Source organism: Grampus griseus (genome assembly GCF_964374135.1).
Source record: "Grampus griseus genome assembly, chromosome: 1".
NCBI classification, from domain to species: Eukaryota; Metazoa; Chordata; class Mammalia; order Artiodactyla; family Delphinidae; genus Grampus; species Grampus griseus.
The window spans coordinates 140,269,791-140,290,192 of record NC_139017.1 but is presented as its reverse complement, the minus strand read 5'-3'; the positions used below and the strand labels follow the sequence as shown (position 1 = coordinate 140,290,192).

General features: G+C 44.0%; 2 protein-coding genes across 4 annotated transcripts in view; both read right to left on the bottom strand.

Annotated features, from left to right (window-relative positions):
* The window catches only part of NRDC (nardilysin convertase), a 91,475-nt gene extending 85,698 nt beyond the window's left edge, over positions 1-5,777 (bottom strand). For all 3 annotated transcript variants that reach the window (XM_082651694.1, XM_082651696.1, XM_082651695.1), the window contains exon 1: positions 5,298-5,777. In XM_082651694.1, the coding sequence (XP_082507820.1) occupies positions 5,298-5,641 (344 nt within the window). In that variant the 5' untranslated portion in view covers positions 5,642-5,777. The remainder of the gene's footprint in view (positions 1-5,297) is intronic.
* Positions 5,778-15,348: 9,571 nt separating this feature from the next.
* LOC309824448 (heat shock 70 kDa protein 12B-like) lies at positions 15,349-18,163 on the bottom strand (the record flags this gene model as incomplete). The annotated part of the gene is given in 5 exon segments (XM_082657338.1): positions 15,349-15,992; positions 16,567-17,553; positions 17,556-17,663; positions 17,666-17,703; positions 17,807-18,163. Coding segments are annotated over 5 exon segments (2,061 nt in total). The 5' UTR covers positions 18,091-18,163.
* Positions 18,164-20,402: the final 2,239 nt, after the last annotated feature.

The following is a 20,402-nucleotide window of genomic DNA, read 5'->3' as shown; positions in this document are numbered from 1 at the left end:
TCAAGTCAAATCTCTCCTCTTCTCTAGAGAAACAAGCTTACTTAATATCACTTCTAATCATTTCTCTACATATCTAAACACAGTAAATTACATTTTAGGTAAACATATAATGGGAGGTGTTGTTTTCTGGGTTTTCTTTATAAAAATGGAATTATACAATATATTGTGGTTTGCAACTGGCTTTTTTCATTCAATAGTAAATGGGACACCTCTCCATATCGATATATAAAACCATCTATCTATTTTAAACACTTTATTTTTTTAATAAATTTATTTTTTTAATAAATTTATTTATTTACTTATTTATTTATTTTTGGCTGCATTGGGTCTTTGTTGCTGCGCGCAGGCTTTCTTTTTAGTAGCAGCGAACGGGGGCTACCCTTCATTGCGGTGTGCAGGCCTCTCATTAAGGTGGCTTCTCTTGCTGCGGAGCACAGGCTCTAGGTGTGCGGGCTTCAGTAGTTGTGGCACGTGGGCTCAGTAGTTGTGCCTCACGGGCTCTAGAGCACAGGCTCAGTAGTTGTGGCACATGGGCTTAGTTGCTCCACGGCATGTGGGATCTTCCCAGACCAGGGTTCGAACCCGTGTCCCCTACACTGGCAGGCAGATTCTTAACCACTGCGCTACCAGGGAAGCCCCTCTATCTAGTCTTATAGTTACATATTATTTTCACTGTAGAATGGTATAATAATAATCTTTAGCCAACCAATGGACAATAAAGTTGTTGCCAACTTTTTGCTATTATAGTGCTGCAAATATCATTTAATTGTGAACATATTAAAACAATAACAGCTAACATTTGAATGCTTATTATGTGCCAACTACCACAAGCTTCTATATGAATTAAATATACTACAATATCACCATTCATATTATTATTTGTATAATTTATATTTTTTTCTCTGTAACCTGCCTATTCATACTTGTTTTCTCTCAAAAATCAAGTAATTATTTTTTAAAACTGGCCAGGATACAAATTTGATCTAAAAAGTTCCTAGCAGAATATCCCCAAGAGTTCCATGAAAATGCCTGGCATATGGGCACTCATGCATTTAGACATTCTACAAATACTATTTGAGAACTATGACATGCTGTAAGTGAGCAAAACAGAGTTGAACTCCAGATTCATAGGTTTTTAGCCTAGCAAACATTTGTTAAATTAACTTAATAAGAGGAAAGAAAAAAAAAGTGAAGAGAGGAACACATCAATTAGAGAAAGAATAGTACCATATACATCAGCACACACCATTCAATACACAATTATTGGGTTGGCCAAAACATTCATTTCAGTAAGATGGCTCTAGTAGCGCTTAGTTGTGTTTAACCTCATTCAAAACAATTTCATTAGAGTGTTTTGTTACAGCTGTCACATCAGCGTGCATTTTAAAAAAACATCAAAATTGGTGAATTTTTGTGTAGCCATTTTAATATTGAAGATGGAAGAAAAAAAGCAACATTTTCGGCATATTATGCTTTATTATTTCAAGAAAGGTAAAAACGCAACTGAAACGCAAAAAAAGATTTGTGCAGTGTATGGAGAAGGTGCTGTGACTAATCAAACGTGTCAAAAGTGGTTTGAGAAGTTTCATGCTGGAGATTTCTCCCTGGACGATGCTCCACTGTCGGATAGACCAGTTCAAGTTGATAGCGATCAAATTGAGACATTGAGAACAATCATTGTTATACCACCTGAGAGACAGTCAACATACTCAAAATATCCAAATCAAGCGCGAAAATCATTTGCAGCAGCTTGGTTATGTTAATTGCTTTGATGTTTGGTTTCCACGGTAAGTTAAGTAAAAAAAAAAACCTTGACCACATTTCCGCATGCAATTCACTACTTAAACATAACGAAAACGTTCCGTTTTTAAAACAAATTGTGATAGGTGATAAAAAGTGGATGCTGTACAATAATGTGGAAAGGAACAGAATGGGTCAAGGGAAAGGAACCACCACCAACCACACCAAAGGCCGGTCTTCATCCAAAGAAGGTGATGTTGTGTATATGGTGGGATTGGAAGGTAGTCCCCTATTATGAGCTCCTTCCGGAAAACCAAACGATTAATTCCAACAAGTACTGCTCCCAATTAGACCAACTGAAAGCAGCACACCACAAAAAGCGTCCAGAATTAGTCAACAGAAAACTTATAATCTTCCATCAGGATAACGCAAGACCACATGTTTCTTTGATGATCAGGCAAAAACTGTTACAGCTTAGCTGGGAAGTTCTGATTCACCAGACACCGCACATTCGGATTTCCATTTATTTCGGTCTTTACATAATTCTATTAATGGAAAAAATTTCAATTCCCTGGAAGACTGTAAAACACAACTGGAACAGTTCTTTGCTCAAAAAGATAAAAAGTTTTGGGAAGATGGAATTATGAAGTTGCATGAAAAATGGCAGAAGGTAGTGTAACAAAACAGTGAATACATTGCTCAATAAATTTCTTGGTGAAAATGAAAAATGTCTTTTATTTTTACTTAAAAACTGAAAGAACTTTTTGGCCAATCCAATATAATTACCCCTTAAAACAGTCTTGCCACATCTCGTGGGTCTAAGCTACTATCTTCACATTAATCTTAAAACACTGCTTTATTTACATCATTTTCATGCTCAAGAACTCATAACTTCTCTCAGTGTTTCTCAAATATACTTCACCCATTCTCTACACTATCTATTTCAAACCTTCACTGCTAAAGGCTTCCCTTCTGTTTCCTACTCCTTCCCGTACAACTTCTTAGAGGACCACTTAAGTTGACCTCAATGCCTACTTTACAGGAAAAAAAGTCCCTAATCCTTCCAGAAGAGAAGGAAATCAACACTTACCAAGCTACAGATCACTAAAAAAAAGCAGAATGGATGTCCTGGAGGTATGATTAACATTTCCAAAAACTTAAAACAAATTACATATAGAGAAGTAAAATTCCACAGGCTATTTTAATAAATGCAGACTGGTAAACATGTATTTTGAGGTGTTATTTTCAACAAAATATTCCTTTAATCAGGTCCGCCTCTGGTAAGTATTCACACATTCATAAGATAAATAATTATAATACAATGGATGTGTACTGTAATGGACCATGTATAAAGTCCTATTGAAATACAGTGAAAGGAGGGATTAGTTCTGCCTGGAAATGCTTCACAGAGATAACATCTGAGCAGGTCCTAGAAGGATAATTCAGCTCTCTGGGCTGCAGATGCCTCATGTCTACTTCTGGTTACAAAATTCAGAGAATTTAACTTTAGGATGGTTAAATCTTTAAAATTCATCTAATATCGAGGTTTTCCACCTTTATTTTAAAGTAACAAAATCTTTCCTTTAAGAGTCTAATTGAAAACGTTGGTATATAAAACAGGTAAAAGTGGACCTGCTCTTTTGAAAGGAGAGGAAGTTATTGGAAAACACTGCTATTCTTAATCAACACCCTTCACTTTAAAATAAGAAAACTGAGACACTAAGGACAATGATTTGGCAAAAGACCACAAAAATGTAGAAATGCAACAATTACTCAGACAATACTTTTTAAGCATTATCTCCTCTTTCAAGTCCTTTCTAACTTTCTCCCCAGGTAGAGTTTATACCCCTCCTTACTTTATTCCTTGCTATACCCAGCACATACTTCTATTATAGTTTCTATAAAACTTTAGTGCTCCAGTTATACCTTTTTCATGTGTCTGTGTCCCTCTACTACATTGGAAGCTCCCTGAAGGCAGGGACTGTCTTAATCATCTTTGTATGCTCAGTACCCAGAATAAAATATCATTTATTAAATTATATTCAACCGAGTTTCAGAAAAGATTTAAGATAGCTCAGCGCTTAGCACACAGTAAGACTTGGTAAGTATTTTTCAAATGAATATGCCAAAAATGAGGTCATTAAATGAAACAATACATCAAAGGTAGAACAGTATCTGACACATAGTGTACATTCTAAAAACATTATCTGTTATTACGTAACTTTATATAGGCAGAAAAAAACTGAAGCTGTTATTTAATCTGGACGGCAAAAACTAAATAACTTTTATCAAGGTTTCAACTTGCTCATTTACATTATTACTACTATAACCACATCTTTGATGAGAAAGAGAGAAAACTTAGCCCATTCATAAAGATCTTCAGCCTGGGAAGAATAGTACAAAGAGTTGTGTACTGTTAATCTCTAGATGTGGAGTGAAAGAAGAATTTAGGCCTGTCTTCAATTTAGGGCTAAAACACTTCCTTCTAGACCTTAATTTCAGTCACCTGTCTTTTGCGGATGGTGGGGAGTGAAAAAGGTTAAGGCTAAGGTTCTTTCCTGCTCTAACAATGTAGGGGCATACAATAAATTTAACCTAGAATCCTTCAGCTTTCAACTCAGTAAGAACTTTATAAAAATCAGTAAATTGTGCAGGGCATTTGGTGTCAGATGGACAGGGTTCAAACCAGCTCTGTTATTATTCAGCTGTATAATTCTGAACAAAAAGCAGACTCTCTGGATCTCAATTTCCTCAGCCTTCAAAATGAAGTTAGACAATATGCTCTCTCCTTAAAATACATTACAGTCATGACGTTCTATGGAATAAGTTACCTGTGAAGATAATATTTAGGTGGGGATTGAGCCACCAGTTATCAGAGATGTTTAGAGGATTATGGCATAAACCAAAAGTTGAGAATTTCAGGATTAGAAGAAACCTTACAAGTCTTCTATGACTCAGTTGAGATTCAAGTCCTCTCTAACACATTCTTGGAAGAGTTCACCCAACCATTCTAGCAATGAGAAACAACCCATGGAAATAAGTCACTTCATCACAGGCCGACTCTGATGCCTAAATTCTTTTACTGAAACCACACGATCCTCTAGTAACTTCCACCCATTAGTTTTACCCCTCTTTCAACTACAGGCACCTCAAGTATTTGTGGATAGTGATGATATGCCCCTTAATATCCTCTCCAAAATTAAAATCCCCAGCCCCTTCACCCTTTCCTCATAACAGAATACCAAGACTCCCTGACCATCCAGCCTGCCATCCTCAGGAAAACCTCCACTCTTGCTTTAGCGAATGTCATAACTACTCGAACAACCCTTCCCGTTCTGACATCCTGATTCCTGGTTGGACCCAAGATCTGCCCCTCGTCGAGCTGACACCACACAGATGCCCCTAACTGCCCTTGCCACTTCCATCCAAGGAAGCTTCTGGGGTGGGAAGTGTGCCCCTGGTTGCTCCTTCGGAAGATTAGGAGACGAGAAGGGACCACAGCGGGAACAGAGAGGCCGCCCCCTGCTCTCCTCCCCAGTCCAAGCCTCCTCCCTCACCGGTATTGCTTGGGATCGCTGGGAGACTTGACGATCTCAGGGTCTCCGACATTACTGACAGGCCCCCTCCGTCCCTCCTCCTCAGATTCATCGGCTCCCAGACGAGCAACCCGGCCGCTCTCGCCCAAATCCTGTCCATTGGGCTGCCGGTCAGGGCAGCTGCAGGTGGACTTCGCCTTGTTCCTTCCAGGCATGGTCAGAATAGGAAAAGGTCTGGCAGCCGCCGAGTCTTCGCACCGACCCCGCGCTTCTATTCTCCACAGCGCCGCGAGCTCCCGTCCGGCCTCACACCACAACTTCCTCCTGGTGGCACAGACTGCAGCAACCGTGACTCTCCTCAGCATTCACCACCAAGCCGGAGCAAGTGGCATCCCGCTCGCCAAGACCCACCTCCTGCTCCAGCTGCTCCTCCTCCTCAGCGTTCCAGAGGCGGTAGCGGCCGGTGGTGGGGCTGCCGCAGCCGGCGGGGGGACAGGCCTGAACCCCTCCCCCAATCCGGTCTCCCTCACGCCAACTTCCCTCATCCCCACGCCCTCCTGGCCGTCGATGACGCAATTGATTCTAGCCAATAATAAGGCAAGACACCAGTCACGCGCACGTAATCAACCAATGGGAACAGGGAATAAAAAGAACCAACGAGCGCGGGCCGAATTCTCGGAGCCCCCAGCGAGCTCTTCGAAACCAGGGGTGGGCGGGGCGAGGAAGAAGAGGCGGAGAGAGTGGCGCGGAGGACGACGGGAGGAGGGCGCCAGAAAGGTTGCGCAGAGTTTATGACCGAAGCGGGAAGGTGGTTTGAGGAAGTGGTTGAATAGCGCTTCGGGGCTCAGAGGAAAATATTCCCCTGATGAGAAAACCTATAGGCGAGTGGAGAAAATTAATTCCCAAGCCTTTTTTTTCCCCACTCGTGTCATATTTTGCTCATCCTGCCCCTCAAACCTGGGGTGGAGACTGTGGCCGTGACTCAGCACGTAAAAAGCAGAACGCCGGAAGTATGTTTCTGCCGCCGGATGGAAGCTGCGCTTGAGTGGAGCTGAGCTGAACGCCAGAAGCAGCGGTTTTGATTCTCCGCCTTGTGGCCTGCTAGACCTTCGTGCTGTTCGCCCTCAGGGCCTAAGAAAGTTTAAGAGACCGGTGTAGCTGTGTTCAGTCTTGCACGTGAAAAGATTTTTTAGCTCCCCCTCAGACTGGAGTCCACAGCCTCAAGTTAGACAACTTTTATTGAGCAGCCACCTCGTGTCAGGCTGCTACCCTCAAGTCCTTTTTCCCAAAGTTTTTTCTGCTTTCAGTGGCCTTTGGTGGGCAAAATGTGATTGAAACAGACACACTTGAAAATAAAAAGCAGCTGACATACAATATGTCTTATTAACCATGGGATGAGGGTTCCTAGCACATAAAAGGAGTAAATATGAATGAGTGAATGGAGAAACACTTGAAGAAAGGAGATTTATTGTTGATCGTTATAAGTCTTTAAATTTTTCTAGGCTTCCCCAACTCCAGACACAGGGGATACAATCATGAACAAAACAAAAAAACTTGTCTTCTTGGAGCTTGCATTCAAAGGGGAAAAAACACAATAAAAACAGATTTTTTTAAAAGTGTAAGCTATGACAATGAATAACGCAGGATAGGAGAGGAGAGTAAGGAGCTGAGAAGGAGAAATGCAACGATTCAGGCAGGAGGTGAAACCTGAACTAGGGCAGCAGATGAGATAAATTCATTGAAAAATATCGTTCAAATATCCCAGTTTGTTTTCAAAAACCTATCAATTTTTAAACTAAGCAATTCCACTAGATTGCCCTCCTTCAGAGCAGTGTATTTTCTTTATTACCAGTCCCTAACGTAGCTTCCCAGCGCATTGTAAAACAGTAATGTTTGTTGTTGAATACCTGAAGTGACATGACTATTCTGTTTTTTTTTTTTAACTCTGCAAAGCAATAACACATTGCAAGTAATGATTCCCAAAATTGGGTTCACCTCTTGGTGGGTGTCTAGCCAAAAGACATAACTAAGCCAAAGATTGGGAGAAGGAAGGATTAATTACCTGCAGCAAGTAAGGAAAATACTGGGGATCTTTCCTAAAGCAGTGTCTCCCTGAACAGCAAAACTGGGGAAGTCTTAAGCTAAGGGAACATGCATATTCATGAAGGGATTTGGGTGGTGTATGCATACACATGCAGGGGCTTGAGCAGCGGCAAATTCAACAGTGAATTGGGGCAAAGTTTGACAAAGTCCAACCTTTAGTAGATTGAAGTCATAAGGGTCAGAAAAGGTCAACATGATCATTCCTTAGATTCCTACCAGCCTGAGGTCTTAGCATGTAGTTAACATTCTCCAACAGGGTGTAGGAGGTTAGTTCCTGTAGAACAACTCCAAGATATGTATCAGATTAATACTCGTCCCTTGAGGAGGAACTAGCACTCTTTTATCACTGAACTATTGTTTCTTGACCTTTTCCTCTGTTCCTGCATTCCTTTGTTCCCTTAAGATCATTAATTACTGAGACCTGCTCAAGGGCAAGCTCAAGGGCAAGCATTGTGGCCAGGCTTAGATCACAAAATGGCTTAATCCAAAATGGCTTCTCTTGTGTCAAAAAAACTATATCTGGTTCTTTTCCTCTGAGGACTCCCTACCCTATCTGCTTACCGTAAGGAATCTTCAAATTCAGCCAACAATTGGTATTTTCTGACTAGAAACAAAGAGAGGCCACATTCTAAAGTGTGACCGTCAGTTTTTCCCTTTATAAAGAGGCCTCTGAATCTTACAGGTCACCAGACTATTGAAATAGGGCTTCCCTGGTGGCGCAGTGGTTAAGAATCTGCCTGCCAATACAAGGGACACAGGTTCAAGCCCTGGCCAAGGAAGATCCCATGTGCCACGGAGCAGCTAAGCCTGTGGCCACAACTACAGAGCCTGAGCTCTAGAGCCTGCAAGCCACAACTACTGAGCCCACGTGCCACAACTACTGAAGCCTGCATGCCTAGAGCCCGTGCTCCGCAACAAGAGAAGCCACGACAATGAGAAGCCCGCACACCGCAAGGAAGAGTAGCGCCTGCTCACCGCAACTAGAGAAAGCCCGTGCACAGCAATGAAGACCCAACACAGCCAAAAATAAATAAATAAATAAATTTATAAAAAAAGGAATATAACAGCACTCTGTAATTAGGCATTCATTTATTCATTCAACCAACAAATTTAGCGCCTAACATGTGCCAGACACTGGGAATAGAGTAATGGATAAGAAAATTTCCTGTTCTCTTGGAGCTTACAAGCAAACTAGTTGGAGAGATATTAAACAAGCATGCAAATTTTTAGATTTATCATTGTGAATAGTTTTTGAAAGGGGGACCTAGTTTGGTCAGAGAGTTTCTCTAACGAGACAGTTAGGCATCCATTTGGAAAATGTATAAGAATTGGTATAGGAATGTATAGGAATAGACTTGTTCAAAAGCTCTGAGAAAGCAAGTCTAATATGGCTAAACTATAGTAATCTGGGAGCAAAGGAGAAGTGAGTCAGTGGTCAAGATTATACAGAACCTTCCTAAGAGTAAAAAGAAGTCATTGCCTTGTCTATTTTGTGTGTAGCTGGATTCCTAGCTTCTAGAATAATGTCTGGCATATTAAAGGTACTCAGTAAATAATGGTTGAACAAATAAAACAGGAAGACATTATCACAGGTGTTTTCCAAGTAGATCACTCTGGCTGATGTGTGAAAAATAGTTTGGGGGTCAGGTGGGGGGAGGCCAAGACAAAGAAAGAAGAGAGAGAGCACTTAGGAGGGTATTAAAGTGATATAGACACTAGAAAATGATGGCTCGGATTTGAGGAGTAATAGAGATACCTGTACACAGATATGTCATATATTCAGGAGGTAGAATTGACTGGTTTGGGGTAGTAACTGATTCAATGTGGAAGAATGAAGAAGGGAGAGGTGTCACTCCCTTGTGTCTAGTTTTCTGGGTGAATAGATGATGGTGCCAGTATCTCAGTAAACAAGACATTTTGAAAGAGGAGCAGGTTTGGGAGGAGAAAAGCCTAAGCTCAGTTTTGGATATGTTATGTTTGAGTCATTTGTGAACCATACAAAAGGAGGATCAGGTCTGGAGCTCAGAAGAGAGGCCTAAATTGGAGATGTCAATTTGACGTTTATGGGCTTCTAGGTGGTAACCAAAGCCTTTTGAATAAAATCACCTACGCTCATTGTGAAGAGAAAAAGCCTTAGGAACCAAGCTTTGAGAAGCTTATAGAAGAGGAAGAACTCCCAAAAGAGACTGAGAAGGAACTACCAGAATGGTAAGAGGAAAACCATAAGAATGTAATATCACAGGAAAATTTTCTCTTTGATGCTTGGCCCAATACAATTCTGACCCCATAGCAGATGTCAAAAGTGTCAGATTAGATGTGTAAAATGTGAGAACTAGCAAGGGATCGCAGGAGTACTTTAATCTGGCCTCTTCAGCTATAAAGAGAAATACCTATCCAGAGAGGTGAAGCTCACAAGTAACCCGTGGCACAGCCAGGACTCCCAAACCAGGAGTTTTATTTTCCCACTTTAAATAATTTAGAAATTTGCCATCTTCCATTTGAGTATTCGTAATTATTGTGAAGAATATTCCTCAGAGAAAACAGATAAATTAAGCTATTGCCATTTTACAGGAAATTGAGATATTTGAAGGTTAAAAAGACCTTAAGAGCCCCAAGAAAGATAAGAAGCACAGACTATAACTTTTAGCCTTATTTCTCCAGGCTCTCCTAGAGTGTTTAAGTGCTTTTTTCTAACGTGGCCTCTCCCGTTGTGCAGCACAGGCTCCAGACGCGCAGGCTCAGCGGCCATGGCTCGCGGGGCTAGCCGCTCCACGGCATGTGGGATCTTCCTGGACCGGGGGAAGAACCCATGTCTCCTGCATCGACAGGCGGACTCTCAACCACTGCGCCACCAGGGAAGCCCACTCCTTCCCATTTTTACCTTAAGGATTTCTCTCCCAGGAATTCCCTGGTGGTCCAGTGATTAGGACTCCGCGCTCTCATTGCTGAGGGCCTGGGTTCGATCCCTGGTCCGAACCCTGATCGGGGAACTAAAATCTCACAAACTGTGTGGTGCAGCCAACTGTCCTGTCAGGTCTGGTGACCCTTCTCTCCCTATTTTTTTCTGATGAGGTCAGAAATCATGAAAATTAAGCACATCTCATTTTTATGTTTGATGCCTGCTTCAGAAAGTTATTTTAGTCAATGCAATGGCTGTCTGCCTCCCAGAAGGACAAATCTGCGCCTTACTCCTAAACATTCAAAGGTAAATTGTTTTATTAACCCCATTACCCACCTTTATATTTGAGATTCAGGATAATCAGAAATGTGGAATATTGATTCTAGGGTGAGTAGATTGGGAGTGCTGTGAGCCTCAAACCTAAAGTTATCTATCTTACTTTAGTGTCTAAAATTCCCCCATTAGTGATTCATTGTCCTCTTTAGAACTCCTCTTAAATGCCAATAATATCCTTGAAAGGAGTAAAAAACTAGCACCATTCTGTGAATGGATTTGCTTTTATTTCCCCCTTTTTGAAGCACACTGTGGGCAAGTTGAGATCACCATGAACCCAGGTGATAAAGAGGTTGCTAAATGTGAGAGGAAAGGCACAGAAAGAGGAGGTGGGTAACAAGAGAAATACTATTTACTTTACAATTCTGTCCTGGGCCCATGCTCTAAGCAATTATACTTTTGGAGCTCTAGTTATTAGTGTCCTGCCCACTGATGGCTCTCCACATTTGGTAGCTTTGTATCTACGTCAAGAAGTAGGCATGTTCTTATGGAGTCTTCTGTTGTGAGACTAAATGGGTGCACAACATACCAAAGAATTTGTGTGATGATAAAAATAGTTTTCTATTGTACTATAAGCATAATTCTAGAAAGAATTTAGTGTTCAAACGTCAAAATAAGTTGAGTGACTTTAAAAAATACTTTATGTCAAATGAAAGTTATTCTATCACAAATCCAGCCAAGAGCTCCTCAACTCTCATCTAAAGATACAGATTTCGGGCATAGGAGGGAGGCCAGGGAGATCAGGAGAGGCAGGCAGGAGAGGCCCTCCCAGACCAGAGGAGCAAGAGAGGAGAGGAGGGCATTTGCCTCACCCACTTGAGCCCAGGAAGCCTTCTGGGCTCCCAGGTGAGGTCCCCTGCCCTCTGAGACCAGGGGTGGGGGGCACACCTGGGCCCCTTCTGTTCCTTGAGCCTAAGTCCCACCCCCCACAGCCCCCAGGGCCTTTTCCAGCCCTGTGGGTCCTGAGCATTGGCCCCGCCCACTGCCCAAACCTCATCCTTGCTTAGGCCCCGCCCTCCACAGCCAAGGCCTTTTCCCCCCACCTTTTTTCTTCTTTTTCCCTCCTCTTTTTTACTATTGTGGTACTGATGTACCTTCTGGTTGTTGATTCATATATTTTTTAAAATTAATTAATTAACTTATTTGTTTATTTATGTATGGCTACATTTGGTCTACATTGCTGCTCGCGGGCTTTCTCCAGTTCCAGTGAGCAGGGTCCACTCTTCGTTGCAGCACGTGGGCTTCTCATTGTGGTGGCTTCTCTTGTTGTGGAACACAGGCTCTAGGCGCGCGGGCTTCAGTAGTTGTGGCACACAGGCTCAGTAGTTGTGGCTCATGGGCTCTAGAGCACAGGCTCAGTAGTTGTGGCGCACAGGCCCAGCCACTCCATGGCATGTGGGATCTTCCCGCACCAGGGCTCAAACCCATGTGCCCTGCACTGGCAGGCGGATTCTTAACCACTGCATCATCAGGGAAGCCCCATCTATATTTTTATTTTTATATTCTTTCTAACATATCTGTTAGTTTCATAGTCTAATTTTATTTTTTACTTTGTTATTGTTCTTTTTTTTTGGCCACCCCATGCGGCTTGCAGGATCTTGGTTCATGAGCCCAGGGTCAGGCCGAAGCTCCTGTGGTGGGAGCTCTGAGTCCAAACCACTGGACTAGCAGAGAACCTCAGACCCCAGAGAATATTCATCAGAGTGAAGTCTCACAGAGTTCCTCATCTCAGCACCAAGACCCAGCTGTACCCAATAGCCTACAAACTCCAGTGTTGGAAGGCTCAGGCCAAACAACCAGTAAGACAGGAACACAATCCCACTCATAAAAAAAGAAAAAAAAATTAGATGGCAAAAAAATATGTCACAGATGAAGGAGCAAGATAGAAACCTACAAGACCAAATAAATGAAAAGGAAATAGGCAGTCTACCTGAAAAAGAGTTCAGAGTAATGATAGTAAAGATGATCCCGAATCTTGGAAAGCGAATGGAGGCACGGATTGAGAAAATACAAGAAATGTTTAACAAAGATCTAGAAAAACTAAAGAACAAACAAACAGATGAACAACACAATAACTGAAATGAAAAATACACTAGAAGGAATCAATATCAGAATAACTGAGGCAGAAGAACGAATAAGTGAGCTAGAAGACAGAATGGTGGAAATATCTGCTGAGGAGCAGAATAAAGAAAAAAGAATGAAAAGAATTGCAGACAATCTCAGAGACTTCTGGGACAACACTAAATGCACTAACATTCAAATTATAGGGGTCCCAGAAGAAGAGGAGTAAAAGAAAGGGTCTGAGAAGATATTTGAAGAGATTATAGTTGAAAACTTCCCTAACATGGGAAAGGAAATAGTCACCCAAGTCCAGGAAGCACAGAGAATCCCATACAGGATAAAACACACTAAGACACATATTAATCAAACTAACACAAATTAAATTCAAAGAAGAAATATTAAAAGCAGCAAGGGAAAAACAAAAAAAAAACATACAAAGGAGGGCTTCCCTGGTGGCGCAGTGGTTGAGAGTCCGCCTGACGATGCAGGGGACAAGGGTTCGTGCCCCGGTCCGGGAAGATCCCACATGCCGCGGAGCGGCTAGGCCCGTGAGCCATGGCCACTGAGCCTGCGCGTCCGGAGCCTGTGCTCTGAAACGGAAGAGGCCACAACAGTGAGAGGCCTGCGTACCGCAAAAAAAAAAAAAACATACAAAGGAATCCCCACAAGGTTATCAGCTGATTTTTCAGTGGAAACTGCATGCCAGAAGGGAGTGGCAGGACATATTTAAAATGATAAAAGAGGAAAACCTACAACCAAGACTACTCTACCCAGCAAGGATCTCATTCAGATTCGATGGAGAAGTCAAGAGCTTTTCAGACAAGCAAAACTGAAGAGAATTCACCACCACCAAACCAGCTTTAAAACAAATGCTAAAGAAGCTTCTCTAAGCAGGAAACACAAGAGAAGAAAAAGACCCACAAAAACAAACCAAAAACAATTAAGAAAATGGTAATAGGAACATACATATCAATAATAACCTGGAATGTAAATGGATTAAATGCCCCAACCAAAAGACACAGACTGGATGAATGGATATAAAAACAAGACCCATATATATGCTGTCTAAAAAAGACCCACTTCAGGCCTAGGGACACATACAGACTGAAAGTGAGGGGATGGAAAAAGATATTCCATGCAAATGGAAATCAAAAGAAAACTGGAGTAGCAATATTTGTATCAGATAAAATAGACTTTAAAATAAAGACTGTTACAAGAGATAAGGAGGGACACTACATAATGATCAAAGGATCAATCCAAGAAGAAGATATAACAATTATGTATGTTTATGCACCCAACATAGGAGCACCTCAATACATAAGCCAAATGCTAACAACCATGAAAGGAGAAATCGACAGTAACACTTTAACACCCCACTTACACGGATGGACAGATCATCCAAAAAGAAAATTCATAAGGAAACACAAGCTTTAAATGACACAATAGACCAGATAGATCTTATTGATATTTATAGAATATTCCACCCAAAAGTGGCAGAACACACTTTCTTCTCAAGTGCACACGGAACATTCTCCAAGATAGATCACATCTTGGGTCACAAATCAAGCCTCAGAAAATTTAAGAAAATTGAAGTCATATCAAGCATATCTTCTGAGCACAACAGTATGAGACTGGAAATCAATTCCAGGAAAAAAATGGTAAAAATCACAATACATGGAGGCTAAACAGTGTGCTACTAAATAACCAAGAGATCACTGAAGAAATCAAAGAAGAAATTTTAAAAATACATAGAAAATAGTGACAACGAACACACGATGACCCAAAACCTATGGGACGCAGCAAAAGCAGTTCTTTTTTTTTTTTTTTTTTTTTTCACCTTGAGCATAAATGCTTTATTGTCATCTTAGGGTTCTCAGGCAGGTGGGGCTGTTGCACATCATGGGAGGGCAGGTACACTGAGCTGATGGCAGAGCTGCGACCAGTGCTCCCTCTGTCCTCTCTACCCTCCCCCCACTCCGTGGCTCGATGGAGTGCAAGTGGGTCATTCATAGGCTGCCCCTGGGGCCTTCTCAGATAGAAAGGAAAGGGCCCCCCGACATGTGCCCCCACACCCCCTCATAAGTGCCTCGCCCTGTACCCTTCTCCTCATAGTCTGCTACTGCTCTTTCTACAATTAACATTCATACTTGGGTGGTCAGTACCACACGGAGGAAGGTCTTACTACCCCTGTCCTTTTCCTGTCAGCTTCCAGTCCTTGTCCTGTCTGGCTCCCTAAACAGGCTGAGCCAGTCAGTCAGTGCACTCTGCCTTTCAGGCCCAGGCCCTGCACAACCTCCTTCCTCTTGCTGCCCCACCTGCAGCTGCACCCCCACCCCCACACTCCCATCCCGGACCCCAGTTCAGACCAGGGCTCAAGTTTTCCGGTGCATTCTGCTTTCAGGATCACGTGCTCCCTGTGGGCACACCATCTTACAAACCTCTTTTAAGTCTCCTTGACCTCAGTCCTTGGCAGGGCCCTTCAGCCTTCCAGTCAGCGGACTGGGGCCCAATCCCAAAGCCAGAGTTTCTGGATATGTCCCCACCCATCCTCCTGCGACCTCACCTCCCGGGGGCAGGATGGCGGGGAATGGGGCCGGTTGGTCCGCCTCAGCCCGCTCCCCAGGCCCTGGGCCAAAAGAGAGTTCAGCGGGGCAGAGGGGGTCTGGCACTGCGCCCTCAATTGGAAAGAAAGTCGATGGCGGCGCGCACGGATCGATTGGTGCTGACGTCGACGGCAGTGACCTTAATCTCGGTGTCGCCAAACTGCATGGCAGTACGGATCTCGCGGCGGCTAGGGGGCGCGCCAGCGGCATGGGGGCCTCCCTCGGCGGGCTCGAGCTCTAGACTGAGCTCGCCGCACTTGCGCAAGCCCGGGCGCGCGTCCTGGGCGGCGCAGCAGTACAGGTTGATGAGCACGCACCGCTGGCCTGGGCGCGCCGGGCAGTAGCTGCGCAGCACGTCCTCGCCCAGGGCCACCGACTGCTCGGCGGCCACGAAGCGCTCGAACACGTCGGTGCACCAGCGGCGGCCGCCGCGAACCAGCAGCTTGTCGGGCGGGTGGCGCCCAGCCACGAAGCGGTTGAGCACGTCCACGCCGTACGTGAGCGGCGAGCGGCGCACCCGAACCACGCCCGGAGCCTGCCCGAAGAGCACCGCGCGCTTTAGGATGGTGAGGCCCACGTCGTGCGGAACCACCACGCGGAGGCCGCGGGCGCCCAGTGCTGCCTGCACCGCGTGCTGCAGCACTGCCGACTCTGAGAAGCTGCCCACCAGGAACAGCAGCTTCACGCCCTGCACTTCGGGGCGCGCCAGCAGCGCCTCTGCGGTACAGGAGTGGAGGGTGGGTGTGAGGAGGAGGGACGTGGAGTGGGCCACTGAGGCCACCACTACGCAGCCACTGGCGCCTCTCCTCTGCCCGCCTGTATCCTCGAGCAACCAGAAACTAGTCATTTCACTATAAAACGGTAGCCTGGTTCCCATAAAGAAAAACACCGGGCACTTTCATGAGGGCCCCTGGCAATCTTTATGGGCTCTGCTTCCCCACCACACCATTGAGGGCTTGAGATAAGGGTCTGCATTTACACATATTAAATGCCTACTATGTGCACATTGCACTCACTCTCTAGATACTTCAGCTCATTTAAATCCCTGTGATAACAGTTTGGGGGACCTAATACTATCACCCCATTTGGGGAAACATGCACCAGAGGTTCTTTAACCTGGCAAGACTGCATATCTTCCCGCCACACTGCATCCTCCAGGTATTCCAGATGATTCTGGGTCTCATTCCAGTGTATGGATATGGGGAGGTTTCCAGGCACTAACAGGGTAACATATTCCCGCATCTGGGTATGTATGTTGAGGTGAATGAAGGACCCAGGCTCAGGTGCTCACCTATGTGCTGGATGATCCCGCTGACCGTGCGCTGAAAGAGGTCGTTCATGGCCTCACAAGACATCCTGAGCATCCCCTGTGAGGACCACTTCACGAAGTTCACGCTGCTCCTGCGCAGGGCTGTCTCCACGTTGTGGCCTCGCTGCTTGCGGTAGAAGTCAATAAACGAGAAGGGCAGCGAGATGTTGAGCGCCCCCGCACGGTGTGGGCCTGCGGTGCGTTTGCAGGCCTCGAAGGCTATAGTCAGATCCACCCAGGCTGCTGGGCGTTGCGTTTTGAAGGTGCTGATGAAGTCCTCGCCGAAGATGCGGCCCAGCAGCTGCTCGAAGGCCAGGTCCACGCCCACCGCGCCACAGGGGCCACCAGATGCCTTGTAGAGCTCCTTGACGGTGCCATGGGGCTGCTCCAACTGATGCACGGTAAGGTCCACCGTGCCTCCCCCACAGTCTGCCACCACGTAGCGGTCTCCTGCTTGCATCTCAGCCCACAGTTCTCCGACACCCGATTCCACCAGGAACGTGCGGCTGTGGCGGGACCTTCGAAGCTGTTCTCGGGCCTGACGGAAGCTGGGATCAATGGAGTGGCTCTCGCCCAGGCACTCACTGCCTGGAGCTCGGCTGTTCAGGTCCACGAGCTGGTGCAGATGCAGCTTGCGGCAGTAGACAGAGGCGGCCTCAGGCTCCAGGGCGATGAGTAATTGCTCTGCATCCTCTCTTGACACCAGTCCGGCCAAGTAGGCAGCCTCTCGCATGAACTGCTTAGCTGGCTGTTTCCAGATGGCCGGCACTGTCAACACCCAGCGCACAGTGTCCTTCTCTGGCAGCGATGGGCACTGGTCCCTCAGCTCCTGAAGGGCATGCTCCTTGAAGAAGCGCAAGGCATGGGCGAACACCTCCAGGGCAGGCATTTTCTTTCCATTTACCGCTTCTAGCTGGGTCTTCAAGGTGAGATCAGTGGCACTGTGGATCTTCATCTTGAACTTCTCAAGTAGAGCCAGTCACGAGCCTCCTCAGGGTCCAGATTGTGGTAGTAATCACGGGCTGTATAGCCAGAACTGTGAAAGGCACCCTCTGGGGTCAGCAGCAGGCAGGTGGGGTCTTCTGGTGGGCCGCACCTGGGTCCCCGCCCTCCCATTTCCTTTTAGGATTCTTGTGAATATGGTGCTTGGCATCCACTTAAATCTCCATAAACGTTGCTCGTGGGATCCTCTCTATCCATGGGGCCATGGGTCCCATCCGACATCCTCAGCTCCTGCTCCCTCATCATGTGGATGGCCTCAGGGTCACTGGCAAAGCTGAAGGCATAGCTACTGGATGTGGTGCCGAAGTCGATGGCCACTACCACAGAGAAGGGGGCCTGCTGGGGGGCTCGGGCCTCAGGCTTTGGAGACTGTGAAGGTGTGAGGGGGGCAATGCCACAGCTTTCCTGGGTCCTTGGGGAGCCGGGTGGGCTGGGCACTGGAGACTGCTCTGGGCTGGAGCCGCTGTACAGCCCCTGCAGGCCCATCTCCGGGACAGCCAGCATCTTTGTAGGCCCTGTGGCTCTGCCCTGCCGACAGCTCGACCTGTGTCCAGACGCCTGGATCCTGGGCCCAAAGCCAGTGGGGCCCAAAAGCAGTTCTAAGAGGGAAGTTTATAGCAATTCAATCTCAACTCAAGAAACAAGAAAAATCTCAAATAAACGATCTAACCCTACACTTAAAACAACTAGAGAAAGAAGAACAAAAAAACCCCAAAGTCAGTAGAAGGAAAGTAAGCATAAAGATCAGAGCAGAAATAAATGAAATAGAAATGAAGAAAACAATAGCAAAGATCAATAAAACTAAAAGCTGGTTCTTTGAGAAGATAAACAAAATTGATGAACCCTTAGCCAGACTCATCAAAAAAAAAAAAAAGGAGAGGTTGAAAATCAATAAAATTAGAAATGAATAAGGAGAAATCACAACTGACGCTGCAGAAATACAAAGGATTGTAAGAATCTACTACAAACAACTCTATGCCAATTAAATGGACAACCATGAAGAAATGGACAAATTCTTGGAAAGGTACAATTTTCCAAGACTGAACCAGGAAGAATTAGAAAATATAAACAGACCTATCACAAGTAATGAAATTGAAACCGTAATTAAAAATCTTCCAACAAACAAAAGTCCAGGACAGATGGCTTCACAGGAGAATTCTATCAAACATTTAGAGAAGAGCTAACACTGATCCTTCTCAAACTCTTCCAAAAAATTGCAGAGGGAGAAACACTCCCAAATTCATTCTACAAAGCCACCATCACCCTGATACCAAAACCAGAAAAAGACATCACAAAAAAAGAAAATTATAGACCAATATCACTGATGAACATAGATGCAAAAATTCTGAACAAAATACTAGCGAGCAGAATCCAACAACACATTAAAAGGATCACACACCATGAAGCTTTTGAGAAAATTCAACACCCATTTATGGTAAAAACTCTCCAGAAAACGGGCATAGAGGGAACCTACCTCAGCATAATAAAGGCCATATATGACAAACCCACAGCAAGCATCATACTCAATGGTTAAAATCTGAAAGCTTTTCCACTAAGATCAGGAACAAGACAAAGATGTCCACTGTCGCCACTCTTATTCAACATAGTTTTGGAAGTCCTAGCCACAGCAATGAGAGAAGAAAAAGAAATAAAAGGAATACAAATTGGAAAAGGAGAAGTAAAACTGTCACTGTTTGCCAATGACATGTTACTATACATAGAAAATCCTAAAGATGCCACCAGAAAACTACTAGAACTAATCAATGAATTTGGTAAGGTTGCAATTTGGTATTGGTATGCAATGAGGAAAAACCCAGCATACTTCTATGCTAACCCTGCTAAAAATGTATAACCTGAATCTAATTAAGAGGAAACATTAGAAACCTAAATTGAGGAATATTCTATAAAATATTGATAACTTCATGAAAATCAAAGTTTCAGGAACTGTTTTGATTAAAGACTAATGAGATTTGATAATTAAATGCATCACTATAAAGGACATTATTGGGACAGTTGGCTAAACTTGAATGGGGTCTGTGGATTAGATGATAGTAATGAGTAGATGTTAATTTCCTGATTTTGATAATTTCACCATGGTAAGGCATCATACTGGCAACCTATTCTAAAAGGTTCAGGGGAAAAAAGGCCTCCTTTTTTTTTTTTACTGTTCTTACAATTTTCTCTAAGTTTGCAATTTTTAAAAAAGAAATAGGAAAAAATATTACCAAGGGGGTCAAAAAGGATACCATTTGAAACATTGGACCTGATGGCCAATGTCCTAAATGTAAAACATGATTCCTGAAATTGTGTTTAGAAACACAGTGCTTTGCAGGTGTAACAGTAGCAATTGCTCTCCATCTAACCACACCTTCCAAGATCCTGCTCAAGACCTTCCTCCTCTTGGAATCCTTCTTTGAGTCTTCCAGCTCACACTTACCATCTATTCCATACCTGAACTCCAGATACATATTTTTTATATCACTTCTTTGATACTTAATCATATACAACCTTGTGACTTCTCTTGTGTTATTGTCTTATATAAATTTTGAGTTACAGTTTAAATCTTCTCCTGAATATATCTCCATTATTATATTGTAATCAACTTAAGAGCAGATATCATATATGATCTCTTATTTTCTCCCGAGTACCTAGCATATGTTTTGCAATCGCGTTTCCACATTCCAAGGACTGTCAAAGAATAATTAATCTCACTTTGCAAACATTTCCTGCATACCAACCATGTATTAGGTACTGTAAATAATAATTCCTTTCATATATAGAATGCTTGATAGTTTTTACACCACCTACACATCCAT